At 37.0% G+C, this 15,962-nt stretch overlaps 1 protein-coding gene across 9 annotated transcripts in view; it reads left to right on the top strand.

Annotated features, from left to right (window-relative positions):
• Positions 1 to 15,962, top strand: part of dmd (dystrophin) — a 199,083-nt gene that overhangs the window by 46,104 nt on the left and 137,017 nt on the right. For all 9 annotated transcript variants that reach the window (XR_006924152.1, XR_006924151.1, XM_046837542.1 and 6 more), the window contains exons 20-25: positions 1,350 to 1,591; positions 6,907 to 7,087; positions 11,383 to 11,522; positions 12,203 to 12,415; positions 15,454 to 15,567; positions 15,668 to 15,823. Coding sequence is in view for 7 of the 9 variants with exons in the window: in XM_046837542.1 (XP_046693498.1) it covers positions 1,350 to 1,591; positions 6,907 to 7,087; positions 11,383 to 11,522; positions 12,203 to 12,415; positions 15,454 to 15,567; positions 15,668 to 15,823 (1,046 nt within the window). In the remaining 2 variants the exon portion in view is untranslated. The remainder of the gene's footprint in view (positions 1 to 1,349; positions 1,592 to 6,906; positions 7,088 to 11,382; positions 11,523 to 12,202; positions 12,416 to 15,453; positions 15,568 to 15,667; positions 15,824 to 15,962) is intronic.

The raw sequence follows: 15,962 nt of genomic DNA, 5'->3' as shown, positions 1-15,962 counted from the left end.
GATGGTGCTCACACAATATTGACACTGTTGATCCAGTTTTCAAATGTTCACTTAGGACGTACTCACTTTTGAGCCAGTTAAATAGACAATAATGGCTGTATTATATATACAATGATGTTAAGTTATTTTAAGAGTACAGTAAATCTATACTGCTACACAAGCTGCACATTGACCTCTCTAAAATTTATCCAAATTTCATTTCTATAGTATTGTGTCTTAAAAACATATAATAAAATGGTTGCTGAAATGTGAGGGGTTCTCACTTCTTTAAAATACTCAGTATACATTGTATAATCTCAGTAATTATACAATGGAAGGCTTGTACCTACGTGCTCAGATAAGGCCAAGTGGTGTATGTCAAGTTTTTGCTTAGTTTATTTTTTGCACTCACAAAAACATTTAATTATTACAGAGGCATGTATTCATAGCATCATGAATTTAGGTAACAGCTTATATTGACTGCCATAAAAGAATATATGGATTCAAGTACATGTCTTATTTTCAAATTAGTGTAGCAGACATTCAAGGGCTAGACAGACACACTTGGGTTGGAATAATAGACATATGATCAGCACATTAACTTACACTAGATGAGTTTCAATTAAGTATGTCTATATTGTGTTCACGCACTGTGAAATAAAATTCCCAAAAATCTCCAAGGATCACAGCTGAACAACTGTAGAAATTATTTGCATCTTTAAGTCAAAGTTGACAAAATGACAATCTGACACTGGACACTTAAATTGGTGTTGCTTGGTTTTGAATCCATAAACTTCCGATCAGAAAATGTGCTGCGGAAGGATCTTCCAGCATGACAATGATCCAAATATACATCAAAATCAACACAAAATTTATTTACTCACATCATAATCAAGACATCCCAGTCCCCTATCTTGGACCTTAAGAAAACCTGTATGGTGAACTGAAGAGGAGAGTCCACTAGCATGGAGCTTGAAATTAAAAGGATCTTGAGATACTCTTTATACTGTAGAGGAATCTCCTCATGTTTCTTGCCATGTATACTCCAACCTTTAATGCATTTTTAAGATCTTTTTAGTGTAAATTTCTGTTTGCAGTTGTTATCCACAATAGCAGAGTATCTTCACACATTACTCATTCCACTCAAGTTTTATGTGCTCCCCAAGCCCAGTTTAGTGATTATTTTGACCCCTCGTGGTTATTTCAGAAATCAAAGGTAGGAATAGTGGTATTTAATGGTTACTTGGGTGGTTTTTGATAATATATTTTAATGCCACAAAGAAGTGACCTGGTGGGCTTCAGCGACTTTTTATTTCCTGTGAACAAATTATTCTTAAACAAAATGTAATAACGATTATTTTTTTTTATAGATGGCCAGAATTCTGATGATATTCAGCAAGCTTCTCAGCAGTTACAGACCCGGTGGAATGAGTTTTGCTCACTGCTGGCTGAAAGGCTTGCATGGCTGGCCTACCAGACTAAAGTACTGGCTTTCTACAATCTCTTCCACAACTTGGAGCAGTTAGTAGCAAATTCAGAGAACTGGCTAAAAATTCAGCAACCTCCAGCCTGTGAGGCAGAACCACTGAGGATCCAACTTGAGCGCTGCAGGGTAAACGTCTCTGTTTTCCAGTGTGTATGGAGTTCTGTTCCTCTTTAGGTGTGTCCTTCAATGTCTGTCTGTTTTGTGTCCAAATGCAGGACTGTCTATTCCTGTGTCTCTCCAGGTAATGCCCTTTACCCACTGCATGTGTTAACCTATGTGCGCATTCCTAATAGATAACAAATAAAATAGGATTCGGAAGAATTGAAAAAATTCATAGAAAAAAAAAAGTTTCTGTATTTTACTGTGGTTTATTCACGCTCTATTCCAATCCCCCTTACAATGTAAGATGGTTCATTGAGATCGTCTCTAGGTTACGTATGTAACCCTAGTTCCCTGAGGGAACGAGACGCTGCCTCGAAACGCTTTGTAACGCTTTTGCTTGGGTGTTCACACTCTGGAATAATGTGTATAATCATTCAAAAATTGGACGCTGGCCGTCACCTGCTGGGTGACATCACAACCAAGAAGTATAAAACACATGTGGGGTGAGGCAACTGCCAGCTTCTGTAATGAAGAAGGAAGCGCTGGAGGGATGCCGCCAGTGTGGCTAAGGGAGTTTTTCCTTGCTCATCAGGGATTATGCACACCATTCACCTTAACTCTTAAAATTCTGTAAAGCTGCTTTGAGACAATGTCTGTTGTGAAAAGCGCTATAGAAATAAATTTCGATGAGCAGTTGAGCAATTTTCGATGAGCAGTTGGTCAGTTTTTCTCCAGGGACCCGTCCTATGGACTTAGGTGTCCAGTGCGCGTACCAGGCACAGCCGGTTCATTCACTAATTTTTCCTGGTCTGGGGACTAAGAAGAAGGAGGATAGAATGCCTTTAAACTTACAGGTCATGGGACGACCGAGGGCACCTTTTGCGTGTTAACCGTCCTTGGGTACAAAAAGGCACTGGCCATACCTGGAATAAACTCCAGGGAGGAGGGGGCCACAGAAAGAGCCTGTAGATTTCCTACTCTCTTAAGAGAGCAAATGGCCAACAAGAATGCAGTCTTGATAGCGAGATGCCTAAAAGATGTCTCGGCCGGAGGCTCGAAGGGGGGCTCAGAGAGGGCCCACAAAATGACGACCAGGCCCAATGGCCCTAGCAGTCTCTTTAGTGGCTCATCCATCTTATTGGATAGAGGGACTGTCAGTTCATGAGAAGGCCAAGTTATGTAGCTTGGCTACGGCACAGGTCACAACCCCCAAAAATGCTTACTGGATTATTATTATTATTTTATTATTATTTATTTATTTATTTACCACTCGAGGAGTGCTCTCTGGGAGTGGATTAATCGCATATAGAAACGCGATCAGAATGTGCCCGGAAACCGAACTGGCTCTGCCCCGCAAGGAGGGAGCACTCCCTCGGAGAGCCATTCGGGAGTGAAGCGATGGCATTGACATGCAGCCGGCTCTCTCGAGAACCGACTTAGCGTGTTCCGCTAATTAATTTTTAATTTTTTCTGACGAACAATTGACAGACAATTCAACACATACACACAGAGTGTATTGTGAACATACAGAAGTTGGGCTCGCCCTACTCCATGTGCATTTTATACTTTCTAGTCGTGACGTCACCCCGCCGGTGACGGCCAGTGTCTAATTTTTTACTGATTACACACATTATTTCAGAGTGTGAACACTAGAGCACGTTCCCAAAGCATTTCGACGCAGCTTGAGTTCCTGGGGAACTGTTTTAGTCTGCAACTTTGGTAGTGGCAGATAAGGGATGTGACAATACTGACATCTTTAATGTATGAAATGTTTAGGAAATGTTTAAAATATGGACCACATGTGTATAGTTGAAGTATATATGGTTTAGTTCCATGGAGCACCCTAAAGGCAACCAATTACTGGAGAAAATGGGGCACAATAGTAACATTATCAAGAAAAGGATGTCTCTTAAAAATTAACAAAAGTATAGATGAAAACGTTCCAGAGAGGTTACAGAGACCTGGGCCCAAATTAATGGAGCTGTGGGAATATCTGGCAAGTGCTGGTCATTCTTTGCATTTGATTGTCTCTCATGTTTTTTATATACCCCGGTTATGGTGTCAAAAGCGCTTTAAAATTGGAAATTAAACACCCAAGCACACCTAAATCATTGCAAACCATGTGGCAAAAGTTTTGAGGAGGCCAAGATAGAACTTAAATGTATGTTTTGCACATTACCCAAAGAACATCATACTTATTGGGAAGCATAGTGGTGGCAGCTTACACTATGGGGCTGCTTTTCTTCAGATGAGACTTGGGCTCTATTCAAGGAAATAAAATCATAGATGAAGAAAACTTTTCCCTTCCAACAAGATAAAAAGTATAATATAACCAATTACCCACATCCAAGTTAACAAAGTAATGGCTTAAAAACAAATCTACATTTTGAAATGCTAAAAAGATGGGCCACATGTGTATACATGGAAACGTGTCACTTATTCATACTAACAAGTAATATTACAAAATTTTCAAATGGCAGGAAAACTACAGGCAATTTGATACATCTGTAGCATTCTTGCAAGGAAGAGTGGAATAAAACTGCTAAATCAAGAATTAAATCAAGAGTGCTGTATTACAACAATACTATGTACTTTGGCAAATTATTTAATAGGTGTGCACTTTTTTGCAACCAGTCATTATTTTTATTTTCTTTTTTCTTTTTAGTTTTCACTTGATTTTTGTTATTCAGTTGGTTTGTTGACTTTATCACCTTAAGGGGGTGTGTAGGCATTTTATGTCTACTGTATTGTAGGTTAATTTGTCTGAGTGTTTTTGAGGTTAAAGTAATAATTCTCGCAAGATCACTATCAATAATAATACATTCCCTATGGATCCACAGACACACCTTGAGAACCATGGCCATTTTCTTATGTGGAACTGTTAAAATACAAACAGTTTTGTAGTCACTATGTATTATCATTACTATTACTACTATTTGATCCATTTAAAATGTAAACACTGTGACTTTGTGGTTTCTAATTGGTCTTTTTCTGTTGGCAGATTATTTTTTAATTAGTCTTAGTTATTATTTTTTATCATAATATATTATATATATATATATATTATATATATTATATTATTATATATATTATTTAAATATATATTACATTTTATTTGTTTATTTGCTTTAAATTAGCATCTTTGGTTATTTTTAGCAGCATAGTTTTGCTTGAGGTATAGGAATGGAGATAATCGTTAAGTTTATAGTTACAGTTCTCCATGTTACAGCTGTTTGTGCTGATTTCATATAGTCCTGCTACTCATTTCATAAGCCTTAAATTCCCTTTTAAATTATTTAGCATTGAATTGAGAGAAAGTTCTGAAGTCTTGCATAGCACACTGTTGACAAGTCATTGAAAAGTCATGATTTTTTCGCCTGTATTTTATGAGCCATATGATTTAGCTAATGGGAATTTTTTTTTCTGTGCAAAAAAAAGACTTTGTTTAAGATTGCACTAGCTATTCACTTTAGAGAGTTCATTCACTTTGTGTATAGTCTTCCCAACTAATGCCATCTTAATTATATATATATATATATATATATATATATATATATATATATATATATATATATATATATATATATATACACACACACACATGTATATATGTATATGGTATATGGTGAGCAAATAACACTGATTATATCTTCATCATCGCTGTTAGTGGGTGAGATTTATTATCCAGCAAGTGAACATTTTGTCCTCATAGTGTGAAAAGCAATAAAAATGGGCAAGTGTAAGGATTTGAGCGAGTTTGCAAAGTGCCAACGTGTGACGTCTAGACGAGTGGGTCAGAGCATCCTCAAAACTGCAGCTCTTGTGTGCTGTACCTGGTCTGCAGTGGTCAGTATCTATCAAAAGTGCTCCAAGGAGGGAACAGTGGTGAACCAGTGACTGAGTAATAGGCGGCCGAGGCTTATTGATGCGTGTGGTCTGATCAAACAGATGAGTTCCTGTAGCTCAAATTGCTAAAGAGTTTAATGCTGTTAATGCTCGAATGCTACCAGCAAAAGGGGACCAACACAATATTTATCTCACAAAAGTGAGTACGCCTCCTACCTTTCAACAACCATTTTTTTATATGTTCTCAAGGGACAAAACAATAGAAACTTGGATATATTTTAGAGTAGACAATGTGTACTTGTGTTCGTGATGTCATTATGGAGGCGTGGAAGAGGATCCCAGCAACAACCTGTGCAGCTCTGGTGAATTCCATACCCAGGAGGATTAAGGCAGTGCTGGATAACACTGGTGCTTACACAAAATATTTAGACTTTGGACAAAGTTTTTGCATGTTTACTTAGGCTATACTCACATTTGAGTTATTTGTGGTTATTTAGACAATAATGGCTGTATGTTACGTTATTTTCAGAGGACAGTAAATCTCTACAAGCTGCACATTGACTACTTTAAAATATATCCAAGTTTCAATTTTATCGCTGTAGCATCGCTGTATGTTGTGTCAAACATCTCTGGTAGAGTTTCCCTCTTTTATGCAGAATTTCATGATTGCTCCTTGTTCTAACTTGCTGTCCATAGCATGGACACATAGCCTGGTTCAATCAGATGTCTTTTGATTTTAAAGACTAATCAAAACCATTAACACCATAAGTACACTTTTTGGAGATTGTTTCCCACATTTCTGGTTATTTCCATCACTGTAGAACTTCTGGTCAGAAGGTTTGAGAAGGATGACTGAAACCTTCAGCATTTTGCTCTGCCCCTCTTTTACAATTGTTTCTCACCGTTTTATCCGATCAACAGATACAGGCATTTGTATTACTATCACAAAGTAAAAAAAATATTCTATGGCTAATCTGAAAGTAAGGAAACAACATAAATAAACAAATAGCCTCACTTCTAGATTGACCGATTAAGTAAAACTTCTTCATTAGAAATAAACTTGAATAAACTGCTCAGAGAAACTCACAGCAGCTCTTCCTGGAGCGTAGACAGTGTTCTCAACAGGAAATACAGTCCTTTATGTATGAAGTATTGTGCATCGAAAGATATAAGTTTATATTTTTCTGTTATATGTTGTGTTTTATGTGTTACTTTTTTGTTGTGTTTTGTCTAATATTAATATATTGTACCCCTTTTCTACATAGTTTTTAAGTACAGTACAAGTTGTAGAACTGTATATAAAAGGTCCGCTGTTGCAGTAGTCTAGCAGAGAATAAGATTTTTTTATTTCTGACCATGTTGATGCTGTTAGTTATATCATGTTGAAAATGTCTAGATTTAGCATAAACATCTAAATACTAAAGCTGTATTTTCTCTATTTCGTTTTCATAATCAGTATCTTTCATAGACCAAATGTTTACTGCTGTTTCTAGGATGAGATAGCTCGTCTGTCTGTGCTTGAACCGGAAGTGGATCACTTACCTGAACAACTTCAAGAGCTAAAAGAGAACGAGGAAACACAGGTGCTCCTTGATGCTGATATAGTGGCGTTCCAGGACCACTACCGGAATGTTCTCGCAGACCTAAAGGCCAGAGAGAAACAGCTTGTATTAGGTGAGTAATGTTTGATGGGTAATACAGTCTTATTTACTCACAACATTTTATACTTATATTCCCATAGATTTATAAAATGAGAATACACCAGTATTTATCACTGACTTCAAAAACTGCTGTTCTAAACAAAATTTGTATTGTTTTGTGGTTTATCATAAAATCAAACAATATTTTGAATTTTAAAGACACTAAACAATAATCTAAACAGATTTATCTCAAATCATTTTATCAATTTTTATGATATGAGAGCCCCAATTTGTCACCTACAGGTTTCTAATTGAATTATCTTTGGCTTGTTATTAATAACCTTGAATGAGGGACTAACATGTTCACCTACAGCATTTGGCAGATGCTCTTATCCAAAACAACTTACATTTATCTTTTTCATATAACTGAGCAGTTATGGGGTTAAGGGCCTTGTTCAGGGGACCAGGAGTGGCAACTTGGTGTGGCTGGCATTTGAACTCACGATCTTTTGATCCAAAGTCCAATGCCTTAACAACTAAGCTCCTCACAATGGGGGGTGCAACTGGACATTTGCTGACAGATATGTAAGATCATGGTTGGCATCCCACTCACCCTACCAAAAAACATGGATAAATACATTACATGCAATGATGCCCCAGATGTGTGGCGGCCTTATGCACTGCATATACTGTATACCCCATTTTTGGGCCCAGTGGTTCAATTTCTCTCTTGAATTCTTTCTTTTTCCAATGAGCAGACCATCAGAATGCTTTTAATACCAGTAAACATGTGTATGATTAGTCTCTTTTGGAGAAAAAAAATCACGTAATAGTTGTTTTTTTAATACATAAGAATAAATCTGTCATTACTGAAATTGAAAAACAGAAAGCTATCTGATTTCTTAAACACAGATTAAGATTAAAATGCACTTTGTCCACACTCTGAATCACATCTGTAATCCGTCCAATGGAAAGCACGGCGTCACCAGCAGGGTGATGTCATGACAAGGAAGATATAAAAAGCGCATGGAGTAAAGCCGACGCAAGCTTCTGTGTGTTCATTAGGCACTCTTTGTGTATTCTATGTCAAATTGTTTGTCGATTGTTTATACAATATGAAGTTTTCTAAGAAGACTAAGTACACAGCCTTTGTGTGGCTTGTCTGGAAGGAGAGCATGCAAAGTTGCTTATCAAGGGAGCCAACTGTGCACATTGTGCTCGCATGTCCATGCGGATGCTCCGCTCTCGGTGGGCACTCTTCGAGGAGGGTGCTCCCGGTCCTCGTGGTTCTGGCCTCGCTCTCGCCTAGCGGAGCGGCGCACTAGTTCCTGGGGCTCACAAATGGACCTCACAGAGGGCTTTGAGACAAGCTAGTCACGTTCTCCTGCCTCTCCTGCCAGGTCCAGCACTCATTCGCATGCTTCAGAATCATGGCTTTCGGCTTTGCTTAGAGGAGCTCATGACTCGAGCCGTTGCCAAGCTAGATCTGTCTTGGCCGGCCGATGAGCAGAGATCGTTTCCGGCCAGCAAGCTTGACGAACACTTTCTGCAACCTGCTTCACAACCTCCACCGAGGTGTCCAGGTCCTGGGCAAAGCCGTATTTGGCCCTCCTTTTTAGTCCAAAGGCAGCCTTGTACTTTAACATCATGAGAATGAAAGACCGTGAGTCATGCCCCGGGTTCAGACGCTGGCCAGCTATCTCTACCCAGGGGTGGCATCATCCCTTCACACCCCGACATTGCCCACCAAGCCCCTGCATAACACGTCGGTGCTGGTGGGTAGGGCTTATGCCTCAACAGGTCAAGCCGCTGCATGCCTGCACACCACGGTGGTGCTATACCAGCACCAACGTGTTACGAGGCTCCTAGAACTGCACCAGGGCATAGCCTCAGCTCTAGGTGTACCAGAGGTCAGTCTCGAGAGACTGATACCCTTAAGGGACTTTCTGGCAGCCTAGGAAGCTCTGCCAGACGTGTAGAAAGAGGCTACACAAGATTGTGAAGTAGAGAGACAAGCCAAGAGGGTGTCAAATAACAAAAGGTTTTTCAGCTATTGGGTGGATTTCCATAAAGTTATTAATAAATGGGCGGGATGTTAACATTCCTAGGGCACATGCAAAGGATTCCATACTGACCCACAAGGTCAAGAGTCTGTATAGTTTTAAGCATCTTAGCATTTGTTTAATCTGAGCAGCCCAATAATAAAGCTGCTTGTTGGGCAAAGAACCACCCCACATTCATTAGTGTAATGTCAATTACAATGTAAAAGGGATATTATCATTTTTTACAGTTTGTGGGGTATTTAAAAACATGGCTTGGGATTGACTAAACCAATTAATTGTTTTCAAAACACCAGGAATGAATAATAGTGGTTGCTTTGAGTAAAGAAGAACATCGTCTGCATATAATGATAGACGGTGTTCCATCCCCCCTGCCATCTCACCCTGGATGCCACTATGCAAGTGATATAGTTAAAGCCCAATTTAAATTTGTCCAACACTTGAAATAAAAACCTCCACTCAACCCTGTGAAAGAGATATTATAGCAGCCAGGTCACCATCTACAGTGAAATGGTGTATTATATTCAACAGATGATGGACATTGTTTGAACCATTAAATAAATCCAGCTTGGTCAGGTTTAATGATCTTACTTGGAATTCTCTCCAGGTGATGAACATTTACAATTTTGAAATCTTCCAAAAAAAATTGCAACTACTGGCATGAAAATAGGGGACAACACAAAAGAACATGTATAGGAGACAGCACATCCAACCCTGGTGCCCACCCACTAGGCATAGATTAAATAGCTGCAAAGATTTCTTCTTCTGTGAGAGGGGTTTTAAGCAAGGCCTGGTCCTCTTCTGAAATTTAAGGTAGGGGCATCTTATCCAAAAAAGTGGCAGGATCCTGAGGTTCACAAGTGGAGGTGTACAGATTCTCATTAAAATATTTAAAACTGGAGTTTATTTTAGCTTGATAATATGAGAATATTCCCTCAGTGGTTTTAATGGCCTTGATGGACCTTTCAGCTTTTTTAGAGTTGAGTTGATATGATAGGAGGTGACTAGGTTTATTCCAATATTGATAAAACCTTTGCCTGCTAAACATTAGAAATTTTATTTCATGTTCTGAATAGTTTAAGTTCACTTAGAAGATTCCAGTTGTTTTGTGTAGGTGAAGTTTTATGAGTCAGATCCAAATTGTTGACCTCATCTTCTAATTTTCTCCTGGTCTCAGACTGTTTTTTTTTTTTATGCCAGGCAGTAAACAAAATACTGTGGCCTCTCAAGGTGGCCTTAGCTGCATCCTATTTTGTGGCACAGTTTACTAGACAGAATTCATTGTCCTGCCAGTACCGGCATATTTTTTCTTTATGAAACTGAGAGTAAGAGTTGTCTTTAAGGAGAGAACTATTAAATTTCCATTAAGAAGATTTTATTAAAATTATTAAATCTATATACACTGGGCTACACTGAAAGAGGCATTGGACTATTTTTACATGATCTTACCCAATTAACATGTCTGATAGGCAAGAACATATCTGGATCTGGAATAAGAATTATGGGGAAAGGACAAAATGTATAGTCCTTGAAACATGGATGTGGTTATCTCTATATGTCCACTAAGCCTGAAAAATGACAACTTTTGCAGTTTGTGAAGAACAAGTGATTTTGTTAAAGATGATCTGTCTACCATCCATGATTCAATAAATATAACCAGCCATAATCCCCAGACCATTGCACACATTTAAAACATTTAGGGGTTTCGCACCGATGTCACCAGTAATCAGAACAAATGTGGCTTCAGGATCCTGTTCAGTCTGTTCTAAAATAACAGGAAAATGTATTAAAATGGCCACACCCTGTTTATTTAATGAGAATGGACTAAAATAGAACCGACCAATCCAGTCTCTTTTGAGCTTTAAATGTTCTTTCCTACTTTTAACTACAATACGCATGCCCTTCAAGTTCCATGTGACCACCCTAGTCAGATCGGACATATATCAGTGCTGTTGAATGCTGTGGGCTAACAGAAGTGAGGTTGAGACAACAAAACTCTGTAATATGATCGACTCTCCTAAACATGAACAATACCCCCCCACACACACACCCTTTATAATTGTTTTTGATGTAAGTGTTGTCTTCTAGTATCATTGTAATAAAAATTTTATTTTGCTAATCATTTTGCGTTTTTCTTTTTCATTTCTTTGTGTATATGTATTGTATAAAGCAAAAGCAAAATACCTCCAATGCAACCATACTGAGAATAAATTTAATAAATAAATAAATAAACATTTATTCCCAGTCTTTCTGTTTTTTCTTTTCTTAGTCCAGACCAGTCTTCCCCCTGCACACTACAAGGATGTAATGGAAGCTCTAATGGCATGGCTGCAGCAATTTGAAGGCAAAATACCTTCTAGTGCTGTCACTGAGTATCCAGTCATGGAGCAAAGACTGAAAGACACAATGGTTTGTTTAGGTTTTGAAATAACACTTTTTATTTTAGTTGCCAGCGATTTGTGCCTCCAACACTTAAAAGAAAAGAGTTTTTGCAATTGTATAAACTTTATAACTCCTGATATCATGTTTCATTCTCTAAGATTGAACTTTTTAATGTATTAAAATCACAATTATACTCTATTCCAAAGAGGTAAACAATCAATGTGCCACAATAGTTTGTGTGTATTTGGGAGGTTTTCTAGAAGCAAGATTACATTTTTTTTATCAAATCAAAATTACTAATAAACAGTTGATCATTATGATCCAAAAGGTCTTTACACTTGAACTGGAGCATAAGGAGCCACTTATTTTTTTTTTAGAAACTACCTGAAGTATTATGTGTATCATTACCTTGTTGATAGAGTGAGTTCACACCAGAGAAATATTTAAAGTTTCTCATAATTTGGATGCATACAATTACATTTTAAGTGGAAAGTGGGCAAAAGGATTCTTATAATGTGGACAATCTGAAATTTGGAGCAGAAACTCTGTCTTTAATGCATCCAACATCCAACATCTATTCCTAAGAATGAGACCCTGTATAGCTTTGACTACATTAATTAGCAAGATTTTCTCCATAAGCATGACTTGAGTAAGACAGCAATAACTGAAAACAACAAGCATAGTAATTCAGTGATGGTATTTTTTAGGCAATTCAAACCACGCAACAGGAGCAGCAGAGTAAAAAGGATGATCTTAATAATATGGCTGAACAAGTGTACCAGAAAGCTCCCCCTGAGATATCTCAACGGTATCACATTGAAATGGACAATATGATGGCCTGTTGGAGACACATGTCTGAACAGCTAGGAGAAAACATTGAAAAATTACAAGAACACATGAGTAAGCTGGAACAGTTCCAGGTAAGTGATTGGATAATTGTTTTTATTTCTTTTTTTTTTAGTAAATCACATAAGCTGGTTGGAAATTATTTTCTGGTATTTTTATCCACTTTATAAAGCTATTAAATGGTATTTTTGAAAATTAAACTAAATAATCGATAATTTACATAACCAATAATGTGACTTTATTGGATATATATAAAGTATGTAGACACATAGAAAGACAGACAGACAAAGATTTCTACATGTTCTATTTTAATAGTCAATTAACACTTCTGAATGTCTGACCACTCAAATACCTTTCGCTTCCCAAAGAAGCTGTTTACTAGCCTTTGTATATTTCGATTAATCCAAATAATAATATTGTCTTAATAAAATCTAATTATATTTATGCATCAAATATTTAATTATTTTCTTACATATTTAATCTAATATTGAAAGTCCAAGATCTGTGGGTATGATTTTGTAATGGAAATCATTGCATTGGCTCAGAAACACCTCCATTGTATGAAAAAAGTTCACTATGACATCCACAAATACAGTTAAAGCTCTATCATGCAAAAAATAAGCTATATGTGAACATGATCCAGAAACACAGCTGTCATTTCTGGGCCAAAGCTCATTTAAAATGTACTTAGGGCAAAGTGACAAACTGTTTGGTGGTTAGACAAATCAAAATTTTAATTTTAATTTTTTATTGTCTTTTTGGAAATAATAGTCGCTGCGCACTTTGGACTAAAGAGGATAGGGACCATCTGGTTTGTATTCTAGCATCCTTTAAAAAACAGAACCTGCTATAAAGGCACATGCCAAATGCTTTAAATGTAAATATAGTCATGTGTAAATTAGATATTGCAGGCTTGACAAAGACTTTACAACAGTAGAAACTACTAATCATTAATAAACATTAACAGCTGGCAAGTATAGACATGTAGAGTAACAGTGCCACTCCATCTGGCTGACAATTAGAAGATTATTATAGTTATAATTACTAAAATGATCATGGAATTATTTACTTTTAAGTGTTTCTTTTTTTTTTTTTTTGCTTGATGGAAGAATCTGTAATTACTGCCTGGATTTTTTTTTTTCTTCAAAACATGGTACTTAATAAATTAATAAAGATTTATTCAAAGTACTATCTTAATATTTTTGGCAACTGGTAATAAAAACATGATTTTTAAGTGGTATAATAATAAAAATCTATTTATGATGAAATGAAAAAATAATTTTATGATACACCAGGCTTGCTCATCAGGGATAAATGCACACCGTTCACCTTGACTGTTGATTTCTTTAAAGCTGCTTTGAGACAATGTCTGTTGTGAAAAGAGCTATAGAAATAAACTTGACTTGACTTGAAATTGACATATGTGGGCAAAAGAAAGATCAGTACCAAGTCAGGGCTAGAGACAGGACTTAAAAACATAAAGATCAAATCAAAACACATGTTTGTGTCAGAATTCACACTGGGTGTGATATGCAATCAGGGAAGCTGAGAAAATAGCATGGCATATAGTCAAAAGCAGACTTAGGCATCTGAGTTTCTCTTTTTTAATATTAGGGACAATAAGGTAATTTTATTTAGAAGGACATCCAGCGTAAAACGTGCCAAATCAAATATGCGGATCACATACGGGTTACTAAGACCACCACAGGTATTGTTAGAAGAACAGGGTACCGTTGGAAATTTGGCTACTGTTGGCTAAAGGAGGAGAAGGAGAGGGGGAAGACATCTACAAAAACATCAGAGAAAGAAGTTTAGGAGAGTGGAGTCTTGGGCGGACACTGTAAATGTTGGTACTATGACTGATAAAGAGAGAGTACAGTGCAGTAGTGCCGTGCAGGTGAAGAGAGTTTCTGATACGGAAGCGAGGACTGAAAAAAGAATATGATGGAGGAAACTGAAGGAGGAAGACTGTAAATGTGAGATTCAGGGAAGAGGTCAGACAGGCAACTACTGCAGAAGTGTTGAAAGACAGCTAGGAGGGTACATCTGGAAAGAGACAGGAAGACAAAGAGACATGGTGGTGGAATGAGGAAGTGCAGGAGAGCATAAGAAGAAAGAGGTTGGCGAAACAGAACTGGGATAAGAGAGATGAGAAACATAGGCAGGAGTACAAGTAGATGTGGCAGCAGGTAAAGAGGGTTGTGGCAAAATCAAAAGGAAAGGCATATGAGGAGCTGTATGAAATGTTGGACACTTAGGAAAGAGCAAAAGATTTATACCGATTGGCAGTGGGATCGAGCTGGGAAGGATGTGCTGCAAGTTAGAGCAATAAGAGTAAAGATAAGAGTAAAATGTAGTGAAGTTAAAGAAAAAACCTTCCCAAATGGAAATACTTCAGTAAAGTACATATATGAGAAAAAGCTACTTAAGTACAGTAATCAATACCATTTATTTTTTTACTGTCCACCACAGCTTTTTCCTGCCAAAGGGAAAATTAAATAAAAGCCCCCTAAAACAAATAGTAACACCATAGAAACAGTGGTACATGCCTAGTAAAGCATCGCAGAAAAAAGAATGCGATAGTCTGCGGATGCCATTGTTTGATTAATTATCTCATATACAGCTTTTGATCGCAAATCTAAATATCTATAGTCTTTACCAAAGACAAAATAATTGCTTTTGTCATTCTAGTACTTTTGAATGGAAGAGTATAAAGCATGTTATCACTTCTATTCAGCAGGATCGTTATTAATATTGAGAGCGGCACATAAGTACATCTTGATAACCTTCTGGCTTCGAAAGTAGGATTCTTTCTTTGTTTTTTTAACTATATGTTCAGTCTTTTTTGTGGTTAACCAGCAGGTTGCATGGATTTTAATTATTGTCATAATTTTTACTTTTAAAGTAACTCAATGTAGAATTATTGACAGGGCCAAAAGGAGAATAATAAACAATTATTATTATTAAGTCCATTTAGTACTTCATTTTCTTAAAAAGTAATGAGGCTATTTAATATGAATGAATATTTTTCATAAAACTTTATTAATGCCCTGCATATGTAAGCAAAATATTATTTCTTCTCTAATGTGAAGAAAATCTCTTTTACCTTTAGAATGACTCAAAGACGCTGCAGAAGTGGATGGCTGAAGTTGATGTTTTTCTGAATGAGGAGTGGCCAGCTTTAGGAGATTCAGAGGCTCTTGAGAAGCAACTAGAACAGTGCATAGTGAGTCCTTAATTATTCAATATCTGTGTTGGCAAAATGGTACTCATTTTATTTATTATTAAATTGATTTATTTGCTCATTTTTTTATTTTATTTTCCAGGCTTTAGTTAATGACATTCATACTGTCCAGCCTAGTCTTAATGGAATCAATGAGGTTGGACAGTTCTTGAAAAAGGAATCAGAGCCACCATTTACTCTCAAACTACAGAAGATGCTTGATGATCTCAATTCTCAGTGGGAACTAATTTGCAAACAGGTAATAATTAGCAGGACTAGTAAAGTTTGAATATTGCACAAGATTAAAGAAAGGCATACATGCAGGATTTTAGTGTCTATTTGATTTCAAGGACATATTTAATGAAATGGATTGCTCTGGTATGTTTGTGTGCTTTCTC

The sequence above is a fragment of the Silurus meridionalis genome, chromosome 24 (assembly GCF_014805685.1).
Source record: "Silurus meridionalis isolate SWU-2019-XX chromosome 24, ASM1480568v1, whole genome shotgun sequence".
NCBI classification, from domain to species: Eukaryota; Metazoa; Chordata; class Actinopteri; order Siluriformes; family Siluridae; genus Silurus; species Silurus meridionalis.
Note: the sequence above shows the minus strand (reverse complement) of the source record. Positions and strands in the feature narration are given on the sequence as shown.